General features: G+C 38.4%; 2 protein-coding genes across 2 annotated transcripts; both read left to right on the top strand.

Moving 5' to 3' along the window:
- The first annotated feature begins 88 nt into the window (after positions 1–88).
- LOC139468451 (lengsin-like) lies at positions 89–11,035 on the top strand. Its single transcript, XM_071250417.1, has 2 exons — positions 89–221; positions 9,906–11,035. Exons 1-2 carry the CDS (start codon positions 89–91, stop codon positions 11,033–11,035), a joined length of 1,263 nt encoding a protein of 420 aa, XP_071106518.1.
- An 8,542-nt stretch (positions 11,036–19,577) lies between these two features.
- On the top strand, positions 19,578–21,351 carry LOC139468140 (lengsin-like). Its single transcript, XM_071249915.1, has 2 exons — positions 19,578–19,710; positions 20,225–21,351. Exons 1-2 carry the CDS (start codon positions 19,578–19,580, stop codon positions 21,349–21,351), a joined length of 1,260 nt encoding a protein of 419 aa, XP_071106016.1.
- The last annotated feature ends 1,734 nt before the right edge of the window (positions 21,352–23,085 follow it).

Here is a 23,085-nt window from a genome sequence, read left to right as displayed (position 1 = left end):
CTGACAAGAATCAGTCATCCATGATGTCTAATACATAAATGATACGTGATGTGAATGTGAGCTCACCGTCTGCGATCAGTACACCACGATGTCTGATCACATCAACAAGTACGACTATGTCCGCTTCTCTGTTGCTGACATACATGGACGATCAAGAGGAAGAGTTGTGCCCGCACGTCACGTGAAGAGTTGCTTAGAAACAGGTGTCACACTTTATGCAGGTAACACAAGAATCCTTGGAAATACACATATTTGATGCTCTACATTTGATCATTTGACTTACTTACTTACTTACTTTGGAGATTTAACGTGCGCTTTCCGACTGATGCGTATTTCGCACACGGGCCCGGCCAGGCCATTTAATGTGTTTCCGAAAGGGGCGAGGGTGGTCTGTGCAACCCAAGAGGGGGCTTTAGGGGTTGCTTATATAGAATTTGGGAATTTTGAGATTTGGAATAGATGCCGATGGGGTTGGGGAGCAGAACTAAGGGAGCTGGGTATGGTGGATGATTGTTTGTTTATGTGATTTTGATTTGGTAGGTTATTATAGTTTTAGATGCGTTTTATTAGTTCCGTTTTGATTAAGAATACGCCTAAGGCCTTGAAGTTTTCTAGTTTATTTTGTGGGTTTAGTATTGCTTCTAGAGTGAGAGCCTTGTTTAGATTGAGGGTGGTTTGTAATGCGGTTCGATGTGTTAGGTAGTGTGTGCAGTGGATGAGTGCGTGTTCTGGGGTTTCTGGTTGTTTGCAGTGTGGGCAGTTACCTGTAGTGTGTTTTTTATTTTTTTTTAGGTGGTTATTTAGGTTGGTGTGTCCTGTTTCGAGTTTAGTGATTACTCTGTCGATTTTTTTTGATGAATGGAGAATTTTTGGTTTGGTTAGTGGTTTGCTGAGCACTCTTTTGATTTGGCTATTTGAGTTTAGATATAGGTTATGCCATTTTTTTGTGATTTTTTGTTTGTTTACACTTATAATTTCTGATTTTGAGATGGGTAAGTTTAAGCTTATTTCTGGGATTTTGAGGGATAGTTTAGCTGCTTTATCGGCGTTTTCATTACCGTATATTCCTACGTGGGCGGGTATCCACAAGAACGTTATTTGTTTGCCTGCCTTAGTTAGGTCGTTGGAGCTTTTAAGTATTTGATTTATTAATTTAGGTCGGTTTTTGGTATTTTTGTTTTGGAGGGCTTGTAGTCCACTTAGGGAGTCAGTAAGTATTAGGATTTTTTGGTGTTTTTTGGATTCTTGATTGTGGAGGGCTGAGTCCATGCCCATTAGTTCTGCCGTGAATATTGATTGGTTATTTGGGAGTCGGAAGGATTGTGTGGTTTTAGTTGGTTGTGTGGTATGGACTCCGAAACCCGTGTGTTTGGAGGTCGGATCTGAGGATCCGTCCGTGTAAATGTGACACCAATTTGGCAATTTTTGGGTATGTATGCTAGTGTGGTAGTTTTAGCTATGTTTGGGTCGGTTTGTTTATTTATTTGGCTAGCTAGTGTTGTGTCTATTTTGGGTATTTTAAGTTTAGGGGTGAAGATATTTGATTGTTTGCAGTTTTGTTTAAGATTTTTAATTTGGTGTTCATTTAGGTAGTTTGTTATTCTTTGGGATATTGGGGTAAGTAAGGGGTGTTTACGAGCTAGAGCTTGGTTTTTAGGGCTGATGTTTTGGTTTATTAAGTTTTGGATGAGAGGGTTTGATTGGGACGCGGCCCAGAAATTTAAGCTTAGCTGTTCCCTGCGTAGACTTAGTGGCATTTCTCCTGTTAAGGCCTGAAGTGAGGTGTAGGAGGTGCCATGTTGGGTGCGTGTAATGAGTTTGAGAGCCTGATATTGTATTGAGTCAAGTTTTTTAGATAGAGAGTTGTTTAGGGTGTTGTATATGGCGCAGCCGTAGTCTAGTTTTGATCTAATTAGGGATATGTAGAGAGAGAGGAGAGTATCTTTGGAGGCTCCCCAGTTAGAGCCAGTTAGGCATCTTAGGGTGTTTAGGTCTTTACTGCATTTAGTTGTTAGGTTTTGGATGTGAGCATCCAAGGTGAGATGTTCATCGAAAATAAGTCCTAAGAATTTGGTTTGTTTTTGAAATTTGATTGTTTGATTGTTTAGCTGGAGGATTGGGGAGGCGGGTTTCATGTTTTTATGTTTGAATACTATTCCTGTTGTTTTTTCTGAGTTAAGGGAGAAGCCCCATTTGTCAGCCCATTGTTGTATTTTATTAAGAGATTTTTGGAGTAGATTTTTGGCCATTTTCATGCATTTAGTGCGGATCCAGATGGCTCCATCATCCGCGAATTTTGATGTGTTTACTTTAGGGGATAGACCCTCGAATAGATCGTTTATCATTATATTGAAGAGGGTTGGGCTGAGGATACTGCCCCGTGGAGTGCCATTTTCTAGGGGACATTGGTCCGATAGAGTTTGGTCTATACCCACGGTTATTTTACGATTGTTTAGGAAGTCCTGGATGTAGTTTATTATCTGACCTTTGAGTCCTATTTTTTAAAGTTTTTGTATTAGCCCATCGTGCCATACCATGTCGAAAGCTTTAGAGAAGTCTAAGAAGATGCCTGTGGTATATTGTTTATTTAGTTGTCCTGTCTTAATATCTTGTTCTAGTCGGGCGAGGTTATCTAGGGTTGAGCGGCCAGGAGTGAAACCGCTTTGATCTGGGTTTCTAATGTTATTTTGGGTTAAGTAATGTTGTAATCTATTTTTAGCCATTGATTCCATTACTTTACATAAGTTTGAAGTTAGGGATATTGGTCTATATGAGTTAGCTTGATTAGCTGGTTTATTAGGTTTAGAGATTGGTATGATTAGGGCCTGTTTCCAGGGAGTAGGAACCTGTCCGTTTAGGTAGATGAGATTGTATAGTTTGAGTAGTGCCTGGAGTAGTTTTAGGGGGAGTTTTTTAATTATTTGGTTAGAGGTTAGGTCTAATCCTGGGGCTGTGCCCTTTTTCCTGTTTTGGATTACGTAGAGGAGCTCTTCCATTGTGTAGGGTTGATTTATTTCTAGATTGTTATTGTTTGGTTCTTTTGTGGGTTTGTTTTCTGTTTTAAGTTTATCTTGGAATTTTTGGCTGAAGTTGCTGTTACTGCTAACGGCCGAAAAGTGGTTGGCGAGATTATTTGCTTTTTGGGCAGGGTTGGTTGAGTTGTTAATGTTAGGGTTTTTTTATGTCGTTTTAAGCCTCTAATGGCGTGGATTTTGCGCCAGACCGTTCTGGCATCTCTACGGTTATTTATACCTTCGCAGAATTTTTTCCAGTCTCTACTTTTGGCTATTTGGACTAGTTTTTGAACCTGGTGGTTTAGTTCGTGGGCTATGTTTAAATATTTGTAGTCGCGTTTTGCTTTATTGAAGGCTGATTTACGTTTTCGTCTAGTCTGTTCTATTTCCTCATTCCACCATGGTACCGTCGGTTTGCCTGTCTTGATCATTTGCGTTGATGTTTGTGTTATATAGGCATGGTAAACTCTGTGTAACATCACAGTTTGTAAAAAGTAATAGCATCATAAAACCAAACTTATTCAACCAATTAAGTTTTAACTAAAGGTAATTCATATATACCATAATAAACAATGTAATTTGTGAAGATTGATAGGTGCAGTAGGTTTTAGTGGATTGAAGTAGGCACATGAATTAAGCCCATGGGTAGGGGCAATATCACGAGAAATATGAGCTTTACTCTCATTTTTGTAGTCACAGTCCACCGGAAAGAGTCGAACAATTGCATCTTTCCTTAAGATTCGGGCGAGACATGATGTACCGGAAAGCGTTGTCATAACACAGACAGCTATCCATGTAAATCTAGACCAGAGATGTTTGCATAGATGGCTAACGCCATACTCGGCAATATTCAAGCTATAAAACGCCCAGGTCTGTTCGATATGCATATGGATGAGTACAATTGCTTTCACATACACGCTTAAATGAGTGTTTAATATGCACATGCATATTGAATCTTTAGAAGTAGCAGGCTGTTGTTAAATATGTTTAGTAAGCGAAGTCGTGACTGGCTGTTGAAGGAGAGAAACGGTGTTTCGGGAAAAATCGAAAATCATTACTTTCCCTCAATGGAAATGAACCGTGAAGATCCGGGGTAGAATAAGTCTTCAGCGACCCATTCTTGCCTTTAAAGGCGACTATGCTTTCGTAAAAGGCGACTAACGGGATCGGGTGGTCAGGCTCGCTGACTTGGTTGATGTCATCGTATCCCAATTGCATGGATCGATGCTCATGATGTCGATCACTGGATTGTCCAGACTCGATCATTTACGGACCGCCGTCATATAGCTGGAATACTGCTGAGTGCGGCGTTAAACAACAAACAAACAAACAAACAAAACGTGGGCCACAAGAGGAGCTGAATATTCTGGATGATTATTGTCCAACTTGGAGTTAAATGTTAACCTGTCGAAAGCTATGTAATTGTTTTTCGTAAAGGCGGATGTCTTTAACAATGTGGGAAACGGGATCATCATAATGAAATTGTTGAAGTTTTATCAGTTAATAAGTGTCTTGGACCAATGATGACTCCATCTTTAACAAGGACAATGTCACATTTGGCGTTCAATGGCAAAAGGTTACTAATAAATGTTTTAAAACTTGTTTGGACATATGGAAAAAGCTCACTCAGAACATATTTCAAAATATTCTAATCAAAATGAAACCCATTCTTCTTTTTGGTTGAGAAATATGGGGACATCAAAGATTAAATATAGTAGAACGAGTCCAATATCTAGCATGTAAGTATATTCTTGGTACACGAATTAATACTCCCAATGTAATGGCTTTTGGGGAATGTGGTAAAATGCATTGAGTACAGGCTAAAACTACTTCATATGCCATTTAATAGACTAATGCATACGAAATGTGATTTAATCTTGATTCAGGTAGACAGAACTGGGCAAGTAATGTTAGACTTATTCTGTTTAGTTCAGGTCTTGGCTATGCTTGGGCTTACCAAGATGTATAGTTATTTTTCTTGACCTTTTTCAAACCGGATTGAAAGATATGTACAACCAAGAATGGACTAATATATTATGATCAGTACCAGATATAAATATTATACACTTGTTAAGATAAGTATAGAAGCAGAGACATATTTAACGGAATCGACTTTGTGTACATTTGATACCGGTTTTGCCCGTGCTCGAGTTGTATGTTACAAGGCTCAATATTGATACCGGGAGACACCACAAAATTAAAAAATCTGAAGGATATGTATGTGCATATTGTAATCTAAACAATAGCGAAGATCTGTATCATATGACCTTTTTATATCCATCCTGAAAACATATTCGAAAGCAAAACATGATGACGGAATCTGGGACGTCATCTGTCCTGTCTTGGCGTCGTTACTCGGGGACGTCCTGAACGTGGGTGGTCGGCAACGTCATTTGTGTTCTGATAACGCCTCACCAATGCCGATATCGTGTTACGATGGCATTGGAAATGTGTTGCCACCTGTTGTTACCTCATTCCCGCTCGGATCATTCCAATGGCTTCATGACGCTGTGCAGCTGTCAATCTTGGCATGATTTGCTTGTGATATGTTTGTGTCTGCGCCTGAGAAGTTTTGAATTTTTGAATGACCACAGATCATGCTTTCCAAAGTGACAGCGAATTTTAAGTTTCACATGCTGTGTACAGCTGCACAGGTTGCACGTGCAGTAACACATTGCACGTCCATAGGCCCCCATCAATGACGTCATATCGCATGGCACGTGCATGAGCGTTTGAATGTCTCCAATCATTGCTGTGTTCAAACCTATATTTCATATATGGACGGTGTGCCCTTACATCTATATTTTCTCCGTGCACAGTTTCTTAATGTGGCTAGTTTAGTTTTGTTGACGTTTAGGTCCATGGCTCCGAAAATACTTTTATTTCACAAGTTAGTTCACTGAAAGTAAATATTACAGTGGGAGTGGTAAGGCCATAGGTTTAGGCTGTATTATTTAATAGTTATAAAGTAAGTATTCGGGGTTAATTAAGATCTGGCGATAGGTTCCCACAATTGTACAAAGCACGAAGACCCTTTCCGCTGTCCTCCATTCAAAGGAGGATGATCCATATCTCGGACATATGACTCTCGTGAAAGAAGCTCCGGTTTTACCAACAAGCAGCTCTTTGTTGCTAGGGCAGTGAGGCATACGTCATATATCTACATATATACCACATATCTATATATATCGTCCGCACACATATGATTCACTTACAAGTAAAGAGGTGACAAGGGTAAGAGACTCTCACGTTACTAGTAATATCAATTTAATCAAATATGTCTGATAATATCAACAAGTACGACTTCATCCGTTTCACTGTGGCTGACTTACACGGAAGATCTAGGGGAAGAGTTGTGCCTGCAAGACATACCGAGAGATACATGAAGACCGGTGATGTTAGCAGGTCACACAAAATTGTTTTCTGACATGTTCCATCCGATAATGATAATATTTATATTATACATTTATATATCCCCTATTTCCGACCAGTAGATCCTTATACATCCATCTCACATATCGAATATCCACTCCCTGCTAGGTGAACATTGGCACGTTTGAACTGTCACTCACCAAGGGTGACACCACACGTTTTGACACTTTGTGTTTCATGTTTATTAACGTACTCGTGTTTCCATCATCTGCCTATCTACCACCGGATAAGTGATGTATTTTAGGTGCGCAGGGTGAACGTTTGTGACAATACCGTAAAGAACTATAAACAGTGTCGGTCCAAAGGATGAATAACAATCTGGTCAATATAAGGATACGCCCCATCTGCCACAAACCAATGAAGATAGTATAGCAGAACTAATAAAATACTTGACTGCAGTATTTTCTAAGAAAAAACATATCACAAACACAAGGAAGCAAACTGGCAAAATGTATAAAGAAAGCCGACCCCAATTTCAGTCGGATCTTTACGACACTTACATGTATAACCTCAGGAATCACAAATCTAAGTACACATTAAGACATTATTGATTTATTTGTCAACTGACTGAAAAGGTAAAATGAACAAGTATATCATGTATATTTGTCTTTTTGTATTTTCATATTAATAGATATTTTGGACTGTAACGTGTACAACAATACTAATGCCAAATGATATGAAAAAGATAAGATTGGTATGATCAAATACATTGTTTTATACAGATGTGTCATGGAGCAATGTGATATTAACATTGAAACATCATGAAGAAAAGCGCAGTCAACATGTAACGAAGCCAGAGAAATGCTTTGCATCATAATGTACTTGACATTGACATGGATGTTAGCACGATTCAGCCTGATCGACTGGATCAGTTAATAAATGTGAGCCAGCACCTCTGTTAAAGCCATAGCCGAGAAACATATCAAATTTACAGTGAATAAATGCCATGCAGATTTACACTGATGGATCTAGTGAGTGAGTGAGTGAATATGGTTTTACGCCGCTTTTAGCAATATTCCAGCAATATCACGGCGGGCGACACCAGAAATGGGCTTCACACATTGTACCCATGTCGGGAATCGAACCCGGGTCTTCGGCGTGACAAGCGAATGCTTTTACCACTACGCTACCCGACCGCCCTGATGGATCTAAGTTCGCAGGGGCTGGTCGTGTTGGTGCTGGTGTCTTCATTGTGTAATGAAACACGAGAAAGTTCTGTACGTTTAGCTGATCACTTGTCAGTATTTTCTGCTGAGCATGAAGCAATCATTGAAGCATTGCGTTGGATTCATTTTTTAGGCCTGTGTCAGAGGTAATTTTTTTGTGATTCTGTCTGTGCTTTACAAACTTTTCAGTCAGATTCTACCTCACCGAGGCAGGACTTAATCACAATTTCCACGTTGAATTTCCATGGACGGCCTGTCATGTTGGACTGCATGGAAAAAAGAAGGCTGATAAATTGCTGTAAGATGCATTAGACTTTGATGAGTCAGAGAAGGAAGACATAATATTAACTTCTCCTGCAGCATCAGGCTCTGTTAGTAATATCCATTCCAAAATAAAATCAACCTGAAAAGGACGCCGTCTCCATGTCATCAAGCCTGTTATTGATAAAATTACAAATATCTAAAAAATAATCAGAGAGAAGGGGTTCTCTTAACCAGACTTCGACTCGGGCATTGTGGTCTTGGTTCATATCTCAACATTCTTAATAAAGACATTTCTGCAAATTGTACAGTTTATAATCATCTTGACAATGTGGATGATTATTTATTATGTAAATCAACGTAAGGTAAACAATTCTCAATATTAACCTCTCATTGGCTGGAATATTATGTTCTAGAACTCTCGTTCGCCATGAAGCTCAGAATGTAATTCTTGCTTATATTAAATCGTGTGGCAGTTTCTCCACTTTATAACATTTCTTGGAATTCAGTAAAGGTTTATTATGGGCAAGGTGTAAATGAACCTAGTTGCCCGAAGACATACAAAAATTTCAAAGGTCAATCACTCCATCAATCGACAAGCAGAAGATTGATGGAAACAAAAAGGGCCCAGGTCTAGCGAAATTGAAATTGTGGTGTTATTGTTATCGTCTGAACATGATCAAAACCTCATGGGTATTGTCGTTATAAACATGGGTCCACCGCAAAGCAATGCTTGTCATAAGCGAAGATATATTTCATCGCGGTTTGGTGAGGCTTACATTCAGGATCGTTTACTGGTGCACTGGTTTTCCTGGTTCAGATTCGATTGTATACAGACCGCTGACTACTGCGCTATGAAGGCATTTAATAATAACTAACGTGTTCTGATCTCGATATGGCTGCAATGTTGCCGATGTGATGTATTATGTCAACTAACTCACTCCTTGTACATGCTTTATACCCCTGAAGATCCGGGTTGGAATAGGTCTTCAGCAACCCATGCTTGCTGTAACAGGCGACTATGCTTGTCATAAGAGGCGAACGGGTGGTCAGGCTCCCTGACTTGGTTGATGCACATGTACATGTACATGATGTAAATCATTGGATTGTCTGGTCCATACTCGATTACTTTTCAGACAACCGGGATATGGCAGGAATATTGCTCAGTGATGCGTTAAACATCAAACAACAACAACATGCTTACTGTGAGACCAAGTTTTAAGTACAAATCTGTGATACTCAGGTGTTTATAGTCTATATAGTTATTATCAACATATAACTTGTTCTAGTTCTGATATGGCTGAGACATTGCTTATGTGACTTGAAGTTATAACTCACTGTGAGACCATCATATTTCCACTTCCAGTTGTGATATACAACATGAAGCAGTCATCAACACTCCTCGTGAAACGCAGGATCATGAAACATATATATCAGGACATGATCGTTCAGACGAGTTTAGTTAAAGGCCGCTGATCTAAGTATTTCTGTAATATGTTCTTCTCACAGCCGCCAAAACATTCTTTGACCACAGAAATTGGCTTGCATGTGTTGTCTTTTGTTTTAAAATGTGTAAGCGTCTGTGAACTTCCTTCCATCATGAATATCATTTTACAAACAGCTGTATCTGATAAATGCTCCTTGCAGAGTTGCGTCCCTTAATCGTGACTGAATCCTATGATAAATCTTGGTTATATGCATTTTAGGTTCCCCAGCATTCGGTTTCCACAACGTACTCGTTTTAATAATTACAGGGCCCGTGAAGATCTGGGGTAGATCCAGCAACCCATGTTTCCCGTAAAAGGCATGTCATCGGTCCCAATTGCGTGGATCGATGCTCATGATAGCAATCACTGGATTTTCTGGTCCAGACTCGATTATTTACAGACCGCCGTCATATACCTGGAATAATGCTGAGCGCGGCGTAAAACAACAAACCAAGCAACCAACCAATCATAATTACAGACAGAGTAGATAGAAATCAGTTTTGACTAAATTGTGGTTTCAACTTATTTCATTGCATATGTTTCAGGTTCATTGTCGATTGGACTCCACGGTGAAAAGGTCGGTCCTTCAGAGAAGTTGAAAGATGACAGAATGCCCAAAGCGTATGCACTACCTGATTTCAGTACCTTGTATAATGTATCTTGGTGTGGTAATGACGACATCAAGGTGGCTGAGGTTATCTGTGAGAGCTACTGGTTAAAGGATGGATCGGCACAACTTGCATGTCCTCGATATGTTGCACGACAACAATTAGAAAGATTGACCAATCATGGATTTAGCCTCTTTTCTGGATACGAGGTTGAATTTACACTGACACAAGCTGGCATACCGTATCCTCTTGAACCAGATTACATGCGTCACAGATTAGTCAGCAAACATGACAGTTTTCTATTTTACCTGGAAAAACACATGCACCAAGCAGGTGTCGACATAGGCTCTTTCCATTCTGAGGGGGATGCAGGATTGTTTGAGATGGTACTCCAACCATCGTGTGGCATCAAAAGTGCTGATTCGTGCATTACCTTTAAGAACGGAATTCTAGAAATAGGGGATAAGAAAGATTATTTGGTTAGTTTCAACTCCATGCAAGAATGTGGCGGAGTAGGAATGCATTTTAACCATTCTCTTTGGTCCTTATGCGGGGGCGTCAATGTGTTCCACGATCCTGACAGTGACCATGGTCTCAGCACTTTCGGAAGATACTGGCTGGCTGGGCTCATGAAGCATGCAAAGGCTCTGTGTGCTTTCTTCTGCCCGACCAGCAACTGTTACGATCGTTTGCATAAGCCCAATCTTCCTGGACTGATCTACTGGAGTACTGATAAACGCTCTGCTTGCGTTAAAGTCAAGTCTGTGGATGCTGGGACCTATATTGAAAATCGCATTCCCAGTGGGATGAGCAACCCTTACATCACTCTGGCGGCCACAATAGCTGCAGGGTTAGATGGGATTGTGAAGAAGTTGGAGTGCCCTGCTCCGGATAAAAGTGTCCTGACCAATGCTCTTCCTCATACTCTTTTAGAGGCTTTAAGTGAACTTCAAGCAGACACGGATATGATACACAGTTTGGGAGAAGACTTCATCCATTGGTTTGTATGCACCATGAAGACGGACAGTGAGGCTTCTTGCAGAGTTGCGTCCCTTAATCGTGACTGAATCCTGTAATCAGGTCCTGAATTCCAGATTCCATCGGATTATGATCCTTGGCTTTTTTTTAACTGAATTACTGTTCAAAGCGGCGTTTGAAAAATTACGTTATGTTTATTCTTATATGTCTTCATTACCAATAATGCCAATCAGAAACTGATAACGTAATTAGTATTATTAAATTTGAATACAGGATGTCTGTTTCTGATTGACAGTTGAACGAAATACATAATGATGAGTTGTTTGCTGTGTAGTACTACACTTAGCGACATTCCAGCTATATGATCGCGATCTGTAAACATTCAAGTTTAGACCAGAAAGTGATTTATTGTAAATATATGATTCTGGTACCTCATATGTTATACATATACAAATGACTGCACCGTTTTGAGATGCATACGTCACGTTACGAAAAAAGACTGCTGTATTGATGTTGAAACAATGTTTAATACCTCTACTAATATATACAAATATTAGATCACATTGTCATAGATCCGGATACATAACAATAAATAAAATCACATACGAATAGTACAGTCTTGAGAATATCCGTACATTCACCGACACGATATCTCAGTATGACAAACGTGACTAGGAGGGATGCATAATAAAATCAGTAGACCATCTTTCTTTCTTCATTGTTGTTTAACAACGCAGGCAGCAATAGTTCAGCTATATGACAGCGGTCAGTTGCCAATCGAGTCTGGACCAGACAATCCAGTGATTGACATCATGAGCATGTTTATCAGGTTCAAGTGTTCGTGTTTATATTTAATAGATCACATGTATACTGCAAACCCTCCCGTAAGATGCTGTTTGCAGTAGTTGAGATACAGGGTTCCAGTGTATTTTATCTGAGGGAGTTGTTTACCAAGTATTTTGTGATCAAGGAATGTACGATGCAGTGTATGTAAGATGAAATGTATTAAATGGATCATGTAACGTATGTGTGTTTTCGCAGTTGCGTAAATGAAACTCAGACATGCAACGCACAGCGTGTTCCCCTATTAAATGTGTTAAATATAGAGTAACTTATTAGCATAGGATATATGTTTATATTTATAACTTCTGCGATTAGGCCGTTGTACTAAATCATGTCAAATGCTTTAAAAAGGTACATGAAGACGGCTGTCAGGTAGTGTTTTTTAGCCTTAGCTATTCTGATGTCGTGTTCAATTCGGATGTTGTGGTCTGAAGCTGTTCTTTTAAGCGTGAATACACTCTGGTCTGGATATAATAGGTTACTACTATCTCTATGGAGTGATTGCTATCTCTATGGAGTTATTACTATCTCCCACGGGGTTATTACTATCTCTATGGAGTTATTACTATCTCCACGGCTTTATTACTATCTCTATGGAGTTATTACTATCTCCATGGGGTTATTACTATCTCTATGGAATTATTACCATCTCCACGGCTTTATTACTATCTCTGTGGAGTTATTACTATCTCAACGGGGTTATTACCATCTCCATGGGGTCATTTCTATCTCTATTGAGTTTTTACTAGCTCTATGGAGTTATTACTATCTCCACGGGGTTATTACTTTCTCTATGGAGTTATTACTATCTCCACGGGGTTATTACTTTCTCTATGGAGTTATTACTATCTCCATGGGGTTATTACTATCTCTATGGAATTATTACCATCTCTATGAAGTTGTAGTCTATTTTGGATTATGGTGAATAAGATATTGCATATGTTGGATGTGACAGAGATTGTATGATTCTGGGTTGTTGTGGGGGTTTGTCTGGGATGACTAGTTCTAGTTCCTGTGTGTTGGTATATGTCCGTTAACACATGTTTGATTTAGTAATGTGAGAAGTAATGTTTTACTGGTTAACCTCACTGTTCAGGCGGTCGCCCCGTTAAGCCAGGCGATGTGATTTGTTTACGAATACGAAAGGTGTATTTAATGTCGTGCGTGAATAAGTTCGTGCGTTGCATTGTAGGCATTGTGGGAGAAAGTCATGTCACGTAGGTGGTGAACTGTCATCTCATGTCATGTCAATTTATTTAAGACCTCTCAAGTACAACATTATTTGCTGGTACAGCAGTTGATTATTCATAAATATGTACATACATTTAAACACACTTAATAAATAATAAATATTTGATGTCAACACGATATACAAATATGTATATAATAATAGTACATACTACTTAACATGCTATACATGATCATAATTAATGAAATGGTTTATTCATGATCAATCGAAAGAATTCATGGACAGATTATATTATTATTTTCAAATTAATATCTATTCACAGATTAGGATTGCCACTCAGGAGAGTATTCTAATCAAACCTTTCAGTGTAAAAGTACCTATTTGATCTTAAATACGTATAATTAGGACACAGAAGAAGTGCGTGAAGACTGCCTTAATAATTATATCCACAATATGAGCATCATGAATAAAGCGATCAAACTCGTAACCATTAAGGTCATTATTAAGGTCAATACGTATAGGTCACAGGACTTTGTGTACAGAATATAATAATACAGACAGGCTGTTAAACATTGGATAATACCTTTCTTTCAATATGAACATACTGAATGCATTTAGCTAATTAACTGCAGTGTTGGTTTGAATTTGTGATAGTTTAAATGGAGACAGAACTTGGTTTTAATATACGTTTGTCTTAAACTATCAAACACGGGGCAGATAAATATATAAAGTGGTATTTGTTTCAACACAGTTTAAGCTGAATAACTTACATTTACGTAGATTTCGTGGAATATTTGCATGCCGCGCACGTTCGATTTCTAGATCATGACAGCATAATCGAAATCTGGAAAGAACAGAATTTAGTCTGACGGCATGAGTTTCAGATAGGTTTCACAATTTATAACAAAACGTTTTGAATTGTGCATAATAATGCATTTTGTAGGGGGAAAGTAGTTCACTATGCCATGATTACTGAAAGTTGTCTCTCAAAAGTTGTTGAAACATTTTTAAACATATTTTTTAGTTTCCATGCGTGTGGAAAAAACACAAATTGCCAAATCCTAGTTTACACTAGCTTTGTTACCCAATTTATCTTACCCTGTTCATCATAGATACACATCATATTATAGCATTCTCTTGCTATGCGACATTCAGACATTGTGAAAATATCTAACCAATCGAATATTTTTAAATAGAAATCATATTAAAGGACGTGGGGAATTTACATTTCTCAAAAGGGCTGTCCAAACCGGTTTAGCCTGTAAACCAGTTGAGCCGATTGTTAAAGCACAATCCCAGATAGATATATCCAGAAACAGTTTCAACACTATCATCTTTAATGAACAACTTTTCGAAACGTGAAAGTCCACCCCTAATTTTGCACACAACAACCTTTGGTTTAGACATATTAATTGACATTCTCCACGTGTAACCAAATTTGTCTAGTACATGTAACTTTGAAATTATTTGAAGATTATAAATACTATCCCCCAAAAGCATCAATTCATCAGCAAATAAGAGTAACAGAACATGAATAACATAGGAGATATAACTTACACCATCTAGACATTCATCATCCATCTGAATAACTAACAAATTTAATAATAACAGAAATAGAATGGGACTAAGAACACAGCCTTGTTTAACACCAGTAGGGCTAATAAAGCTAATGAGACATGAGATTATGTAACTGAACACATGATTAAACATCCCTATAATTGATTCATTTTACCCATTTTTGTGCTCAAACCATGTTTATAAAATAAATTCCACAGAAGATGGCGTTGTACGGGGTCGAAGTCCTTTGTGAAACATATGAAGGCCACATAAAACTGGCCACCCTTACGTGAGAGAAAACGCTGGACAGTAGCATTTAGAACAAAGCAATTATCTGCGGTAGCTTCCTGTATCCAAATTGACACTCAGATATTTTGGATAGGCTATCCGTCCAAAACACCAACCTCTTCCCCAAAATTGGGGTAAATACTTTGCTAATAATACTCAAAAGACAAATTGCCCTACAGTTGCCAAGAATGGTTATCTCCTTTTTGTGCAGAGTTATAATGATGCCAAATGACCATTTATCAAGAAAAAGGCCGCTACCATACATGCAATTAAACACTATCTCGAAATATGGAACAATAATGTTTGACAAGTGCTTTAACTCACTTAAAATATTATCTATGCCAGCATATTTATTGTCTTTCAGAGAGCTAAACCTCTCCAATATTTAATGTCTTGTTATGGGATTATAAAGAATGTCATGTGAGATGCGTTGTTCGTCTTCGGTGTGTTCATTGCCATCGTAATATATTGCCAATAAAAGTGCATTTCTACTGTTTGGGAATATTCGCAAATCTATCTGTCAATGTGTCTACATTGGTTCACAAGTACTTCCTAAAAAGGAAAATGTAACTTATGCTGGATTGCTTTTTAAGTACATCAAAGAAAACCTTAGAACGTACCCATCTAATATGTGAAAAACTCAGAATGTTAGTCAATATAAATTATAATCATGGGCTATACTTTGGTGGTTTAAATACTGTCCCAGCTGTTCGTATGTGGGAAAGGGTAATTTTACCATGTGGATTATTTGCTTGTAGTGTATGGGGTTAACTGTCACAATAGAAATACGAAATGTTTGAAATTATTCAAAGTTATTTTTGTAAAAAGATTCAAGGACTGTCTGGACGCACTCATTCCGTCGTCACCAGAGATCGTCTGGGTTTAATTTCTCTCCAGGCGTACATTGATCAACGAGGTCTCTTATTCCTTGGAAGATTATGTAATAGTGACATTAATTGTGCATTTAAAAGACTATTGCATTACAGAGCTGATCAGTATGAACTCGATACAATTAAAGATAAAGGTGATAAATGTAAAATGTCACCCTTATACCACATGCTCTCACTTGTAAACAAGTATGAACTCAAGTATGATATAAACGCCTATACCACCTATTCTCATTTCTCCCCAAAACATGCATGGGCGAGTCGAGTTGAAGAACAAATAAGCGTTTGTGACCATAACGTAATTCATGCAGATATTCATTCAAGAGAAAACCTAAAACGATACTCTCTTACGATCACCTAAGGTACACAGACTTTGGTTACTAACAATTGAAAGGCCGGAACACTTCTATGATTTAGCATATTTATTATGTCTTAGCACCTACAGTATACAATCTGATGAATGTTTATGCTGCACATTTGCTTTTGATATTATCAAACATGTGCTTATGTATTGTAAAAAGACTCAACAACAAAGAAATATTTTTGTTGAGTTTATTATTGAATAACTAGACGTGACAACGTTTTCTAGTATCTGGAACGATGATGACGATACCTTTCTGTCCTTTTTACTTGACAGTTTGCCAACAGAAAGTACTATGGCAATTGAATACAATCTATGGACAAATATAATGCTCCGTGTATGTAAAACTGTTAAAATGTGGAAAAACCTACTAAGAAACATTATTTGATAACGATGTGAAACTGCCTGTACATATGATATATCAGGTGTTATATATATATATATATATATATATATATATATATATATATATATACATTTGTAGAACACCGTAATATCTCATATCAATGTATCTTCATCAATTGCAGGAAATAAAGATGATCTATCTATCTATCTATACTCAGAGCCATTGTTAACAGATATTTCATGGTTTAAACACAATTGTATTGGTAGATGATTGCAGTCGGTGCGGGAGAGTATAGTAAATTATGGAATATGTTTGAAGATGCTAAAGCTAAGTCAATAACACTACATCCCATAGTGCCAATAAACGTGAAACCACCAGACTCTCTGCCATTTATCCATATGTAAGAGTGATTCTCCGAAAGAGTTAACGTTAAGTCACAGGATAGTCTTGGGTCATCAAATTTCTATAAAATATCGCTCAAATGCTCATCTCCTTCAATGTAACAGATAATGTCGCCTGTGACGTAATCTCGATAGCTACCCGTTCTACTATTCAGATTGCCGAACACATCAGAGGCATCAGAGTGTTTATCCAACACACAGAGGAGGAAGTACAGTGGTAGATCAACATCCCAAGAACTATCATTTTTGTTGTACCTTGACGAGCCCTCCGGTTGAACATAGCTAAATAAACATACTATGTGTCTATCATAACCGAACATTTCCTTGTCAAACAACACAAAAATGACATTTTTACCAAACCAAACATCAGTTATATATTTTAGCAATGAAAATTTAACTAGAACCAAAATAACAGAATAACGACCAAACTCCTTTATCTTGTTTGCAGGAAAACAAAACGTTTTATATGGTTGAAAATGACTTTTTATATTGAGAAATCAGTCTCAGGTGTCCATGTTTCATACAATCCTACCTTCTAATGAAAGAACCAAAGTTGGTATCATGGAGCTTACCACTTTTTTTTATTATAGTAGGTTTTTTTTATAAACATGTTGTGGTGTTGCTTCTGAGCTGTTTTTCGTATTGGAGTTAGTGATGGTGTTTTTAGGGAAGTGTATTGCGGTTAAGGGTTGGGTTTGTTTAGGTATAGATTTGACAGTTATTTTAAGAATTTGATCGTCACATTTTTGAGAATTCCGAATCATTGTCTATAATGAGGGTGGGGTGAGTTTTATCGATTAATATTATTTGTTTATCTCATTCAGCTTTCTTGAAATGATTTTTGTCGGTTTTTTTTCCAGGAAGTGAGTTAAGGCCAGATCGTATTTTGGTTAATATAGGAAAGTGGTCCCTTTCCCAGGGATCATCAACTGCATCCCAGGTAGATGTACTTGCTTGATTGAGAGCAGAGATTTCCATTTCAGTTAGATTGATTTTTAGCCTATGAGCTGAAGCAGTTGGGGGAGTTCTCGTTAAATATTATCAAGCTGCTTCCCTGAACCTACAGGTAGACCGAATTGACGATTTATGAATGAAATCAGTGCCAGTGTCACGAAATATATTCGCCCCCAGAATAAAATCCCACCCCCCCACCCCCCCGGCGAATTTATACCGGTACAGTTCCGCCCCTCTCGAAATAAACTCTCCCCCACCCTACGAAATAAAATCTCATTTAGTTACGTGTATGTGTGGGGGTGTTTAACAGAAACCTGGTTGCACCATGATATTCTAGCCACTGATAATACACTGATACCATTTTCAAATCGTAGCCTGTATTAAGGAATATATTTTAGATCTTAAATCAGAGTATAACGGACAGCCTGAGCGGGAGGCGCGCGTGGATATGTTGACAGTTTTTACGTAGTTAGTGTCAAAACCGAATGTTTGCGAGGATTAATAAGATTTCTGAATTCAGTTACAACAGTAACCGTACATGTATTTGTTACATTAAGTCATTTCATTCAAATTTGTTTGGTGTGATATATGTCTTATAATTATTTTAGGATGGAAGGTACAGTTACCAAATACAATATGCTGAAATATCAATTCATTATGACCATATTTCATAATCTATTTTTTAAAGTAACCTCCTTAAATTAAAGATATCTTTTTAAAGAATATAGTACTTAAAGACATTGCAACAAACCGAATAATCAGGGGGGAGACTTTATACTGAGGGGGGCGCGAAATATATCCGCCCGGGGGAGATTTTATTTCAGAACAGATTCTCCGGGGGAGAATCTGTACCGGTATAAAATCTCCGGGGGGAGAATTTGTACGGGGGAGAGTTTATACCGGAACACCGGCCCAGTTATGATGAAGTATTTTAAGGCATTTAAATTGTGTGTTTTGTGATACATAGAGAATCTCCCTCCCGTGTCTTTCATATCAAAAGACACGAGGGTGAGCTTTTATTTATCATCCAACATCATTCTTCCAACTTTTTCAATTTGTAGACAGCTATTTGCAGTGACTTCAGTGTAAAAAGTACTGCTTAAGTAGCAGAGCCATTAGTTATGTCATTTGATTGTGACGTCGTGGTAACCAGTGACTTCCCAAGGGTCTGCAAAACATTTTGATGTAATTTCATTGCTGCGATATCTACAGTGTAGATATCGCTTGATCTCATCCAAGCGATATCTCACGTGGGAGCCAGTTTTTGATGATAAACGAGGTTCTTTTACCTCCAGGTGTCCCCAATGATTACGCGCTTCCCTGAAAAACGTGTTAGTCGTAGGCAGGCTTTGTGGTTCGGAGTCCGGGAACCTGGGAACCCGGGAACCTGGGAACCCGGGAACCTGGGAACGTTGTTATAATCTGTCGATTTTACAAAAAATTAGCATTCTTAAGGGACGTTTGTGGGATAAGCTGTCGAATAATAGATAAGAAAAACTGTTGCCGTGTGGATGCGTGGTTAACTCAGATCTAGTGATAGATTTATTCCATCATGTAAACGATGTAGGAAGCCCCTTTACACTGTTCCTAACTCAACGTATTTTGCCTCAGCCACACAACACTCGTAATACGAAGCGTCAAAGTTTACGGTTTACTGCATGGGCAGTGATGTGTGCCTGTTACAGGCGTGTTGAAGTACATGTAGTGTTGTGGTGCCGCCCACATACACGGGATTCACATACAAGTGGAGGGTTGACTCGGGTAAGAGACTTTCACGTTACTGGTAATATCAATTTCATCCAAATATGTCTGATATTATAAACAAGTACGACTACGTCCGTTTCGCTGTGGCTGACTTACACGGAAGATCCAGGGGAAGAGTTGTGCCTGCACGACATGCCGAGAGGTACATGACGACCGGTGTCACGATGTTTGCAGGTAACACAAAATTGTTTTCTGACATGTTCGATCTGATAAATCAAATCCCAATTAATGGAGCCGGAGAGTCAAAATTCACTGAAAGACTCGACAGCAATATTTCCAAGCAACACCATACTCACAAACGTCACTGACGCAAACTGGCGAAAGGTTCAAAGAAAGCCATTTTCAGTTCCTGTCGGATCTTAAGACACTTATTGGTAGCTGAATCACAAATCTAAATTAAGCAGACATTATAGTTTGTTTATGAGACAGGAACATAACAGCTTGGTTCATGTACATTTATTAAAAACAGTAGCATTAAAATGTACAACTTAGCGATACGTAGAATATATTATACATGTATGTAGAATATAATATCTTACCACTTCAGAATCGTGTAATGGCACAGAGTAATTTCACTTAGTTTTCAGGATGTTCAGAAATGTTTATCGTTAACATAATTACAGACATAGGAGTCAGAAAATCAGTATTGACTAAATTCTGGTTTCAACTAATTCATTGCATGTTGCAGGTTCATTGTCGTTTGGACTCCACGGTGAAGTGATCGGTCCATCAGAGAAGTTCAAAGATGACAGGATGCCTAAAGCTTATGCACTACCTGACCTCAGTACCTTGTATAATGTCTCTTGGTGTGGTAATGACGACATCAAGGTGGCTGAGGTTATCTGTGAGAGCTACTGGTTAAAGAGCAGATCGGTGCAACTTGCATGTCCTCGATATGTTGCACGACAACAATTAGAAAAATTGACCAATCATGGATTTAGCCTATTTTCTGGATACGAGGTTGAATTTACACTGGCACAAGCTGGCATACCGTATCCTCTTGAACCAGATTACATGCGGCAAAGATTAGTCAGCAAACATGACAGTTTTCTATTTTACCTAGAAAAACACATGCACCAAGCAGGTGTCGATATAGGCTCTTTCCATTCTGAGTGGGATGCAGGGATGTTTGAAGTGGTACTCCAACCATCGTGTGGCATCAAAAGTGCTGATTCGTGCATTACCTTTAAGAACGGAATTATGGAAATAGGGGATAAGAAACAGTATTCAGTTAGTTTCAACTCCATGCAAGAATGTGGCGGAGTAGGAATGCATTTTAACCATTCTCTTTGGTCCTTGTCCGGGGGCGTCAATGTGTTCCACGATCCTGACAGTGACCATGGTCTCAGCACTTTAGGAAGATACTGGCTGGCTGGGCTCATGAAACATGCGAAGGCTCTGAGTGCTTTCTTCTGCCCGACCAGCAACTGTTACGATCGTTTGCATAAGCCCAATCTTCCTGGACTGATCTACTGGAGTACTGATAAACGTTCTGCTTGCGTTAAAGTCAAGTCTATGGATGCTGGGACCTATATTGAAAATCGCATTCCCAGTGGGATGAGCAACCCTTACATCACTCTGGCGGCCACAATAGCTGCAGGTCTTGATGGGATTGTGAAGAAGTTGGAATGCCCTCCTCCGGATGAAAGTGTCCCACTCAATGCTCTTCCTCGCACACTTTCAGAGGCTTTAAGTGAACTTCAAGCAGACACGGATATGATCCACAGTTTGGGAGAAGACTTCATTCATTGGTTTGTATGCACCATGAAGACGGAGAGTGCTCCTTGCAGAGTTGCATCCCTTAATCGTGACTGAATCCTCTAACTGTGTGCTGAATTCCAGATTTCATCTGATTTTTGTCTGTTACTTAAATACTGTTCATAGTGGCGTTTTAAAACTGCTTCATCATTCTTCTAATATGCTCAAAATATCAAAAATGATCATTAGAACCTGATTAGGTACCATAAGTGCCTTTCTTGCAATCAAGGGATTACTAAATTAGAATACAGGAAGCATATTGCTGATTAACAATAAAAAATCATTACTTCTTTGTTGTTGAACGCTGCACACGGTAAATAGTCCAGCTATATTACGACGGTCTGTAAATAATGAACCAGACAACTGACTTGTTGCCAGTGTAAATAAATGATATTCGCATCTAACTAACATGTTTCAGTAAGTGACCCGGTGTGAGATGCATGCGCCACATTACAAAAATAGAACTGCTCTAGCTATGTGGAAACATTTATGAAGATCTTTGCGAATATGTACAGAAAATTTCAAACCCATATCATATCAAAACCATACAGACGACTATATACAGTTTCTACAACACCTGACATATTGATAATGAAAGGGACCTTCCTGTTTATGAAAGCGTAAAAAGCGTTTCTTTCCATAATACAATTTCTACAATACTCAAACCAAGCGCCAAAATATTCAGTTAAGTGTAGCGTCTTCCACTTTCAGCTCAACAAAGACGTCAAACATGTTGGTCATTATCATTCATTGGACCTGATAATTTCATATTCAGTTCTCTAGTTTCTATTGGAATCTTTCAACATGATCAAATACCTTTATTCATAACTCATAAAACGTTGTTGAACCATATTATTTTGTTTGAAAACCCCCGCACAAAATGATTAAAACTTCACCCTGAAGAATGTAATTATTACCCTCCAGCTGGCATAGTAAATGCGCATGTTGAAAATAAGGTTGTTGACCTGACATACAACTAGTTCTCGGTGGGTACATGGTGTGCTGTAGGCGATGGTGCGACCTCTAGATCTGTAACCCGAGCCGGTCGATTCCCAGACAGGGTACATCACCCCATATACAACTGAGGCCTGGCGACCTGAGGCCCGTTTATCTAAATGCATTCAACTGTATCGCCAGCGATTCGGACATCTTGAAATATTCTATGAAATTATGGCTAAGGGTAAACATGGTATTCAAATGTTCCCAAATGTAATAGAAATTTTGATGCTTCTTTTTGCCGATGATGTCATTTTAGTATCGGCTTCTGTTGTTTGACTACAAAAACAACTTAACAGTTTAGAATGTTACATCAACTCCCAAATTAGATGCTTGAAATACTGGTTTAATAGTCTTGGAATGCATGAACGCCGAATCCCCAAACTTGCTTATAATACTTAGACGACATGGGCAAAGTAAAACGGGCATCACCTATTAGAAATCTTTTGTTCTACGGTTTTGTATGGTTAAACACTTTTTGAAACAATTTCGTGAACAATCTTAAATATGTTTTATCAGGAATGGCATTCTACTCTAGAAAACAGTTCAAGGTATGACTTGTACAGAACCTTTAAGGGTCTTATTCAACCAGAAAAAATACTTATCTACATTAACATCAAGAACCTTTCGATGTCCATTTATTCAATTTAGGCTTGGATATTTAGATCTCATGATAAATGAGGGAAGAAAAATGTCCACTGAAAAGTCGAAGAGGCTGTGCCCATTATGTCATTAAGCTATAGAAAATGAAATTCATTTGACTTTTGTATGTCCTTATTATTGTGATCTAAGAAG

The sequence above is a fragment of the Haliotis cracherodii genome, unplaced genomic scaffold (genome assembly GCF_022045235.1).
Source record: "Haliotis cracherodii isolate W230 unplaced genomic scaffold, xgHalCrac1.p SCAF_2, whole genome shotgun sequence".
NCBI classification, from domain to species: domain Eukaryota; kingdom Metazoa; phylum Mollusca; class Gastropoda; order Lepetellida; family Haliotidae; genus Haliotis; species Haliotis cracherodii.
The sequence above is the reverse complement of the archived record's forward strand: the minus strand, read 5'-3'. Positions and strand labels throughout refer to the sequence as shown.

What these genes read in the sequence shown, in the direction of transcription:
- LOC139468140 (XM_071249915.1), top strand. Translation starts at nt 19,578, where the DNA reads ATGTCTGATATTATAAACAAGTACGACTACGTCCGTTTCGCTGTGGCT. An exon ending in CGGTGTCACGATGTTTGCAG is followed by an intron (nt 19,711 to 20,224) that starts GTAACACAAAAT and finishes TGCATGTTGCAG; the next exon opens with GTTCATTGTCGTTTGGACTC.
- LOC139468451 (XM_071250417.1), top strand. Translation starts at nt 89, where the DNA reads ATGTCTGATCACATCAACAAGTACGACTATGTCCGCTTCTCTGTTGCT. An exon ending in AGGTGTCACACTTTATGCAG is followed by an intron (nt 222 to 9,905) that starts GTAACACAAGAA and finishes CATATGTTTCAG; the next exon opens with GTTCATTGTCGATTGGACTC.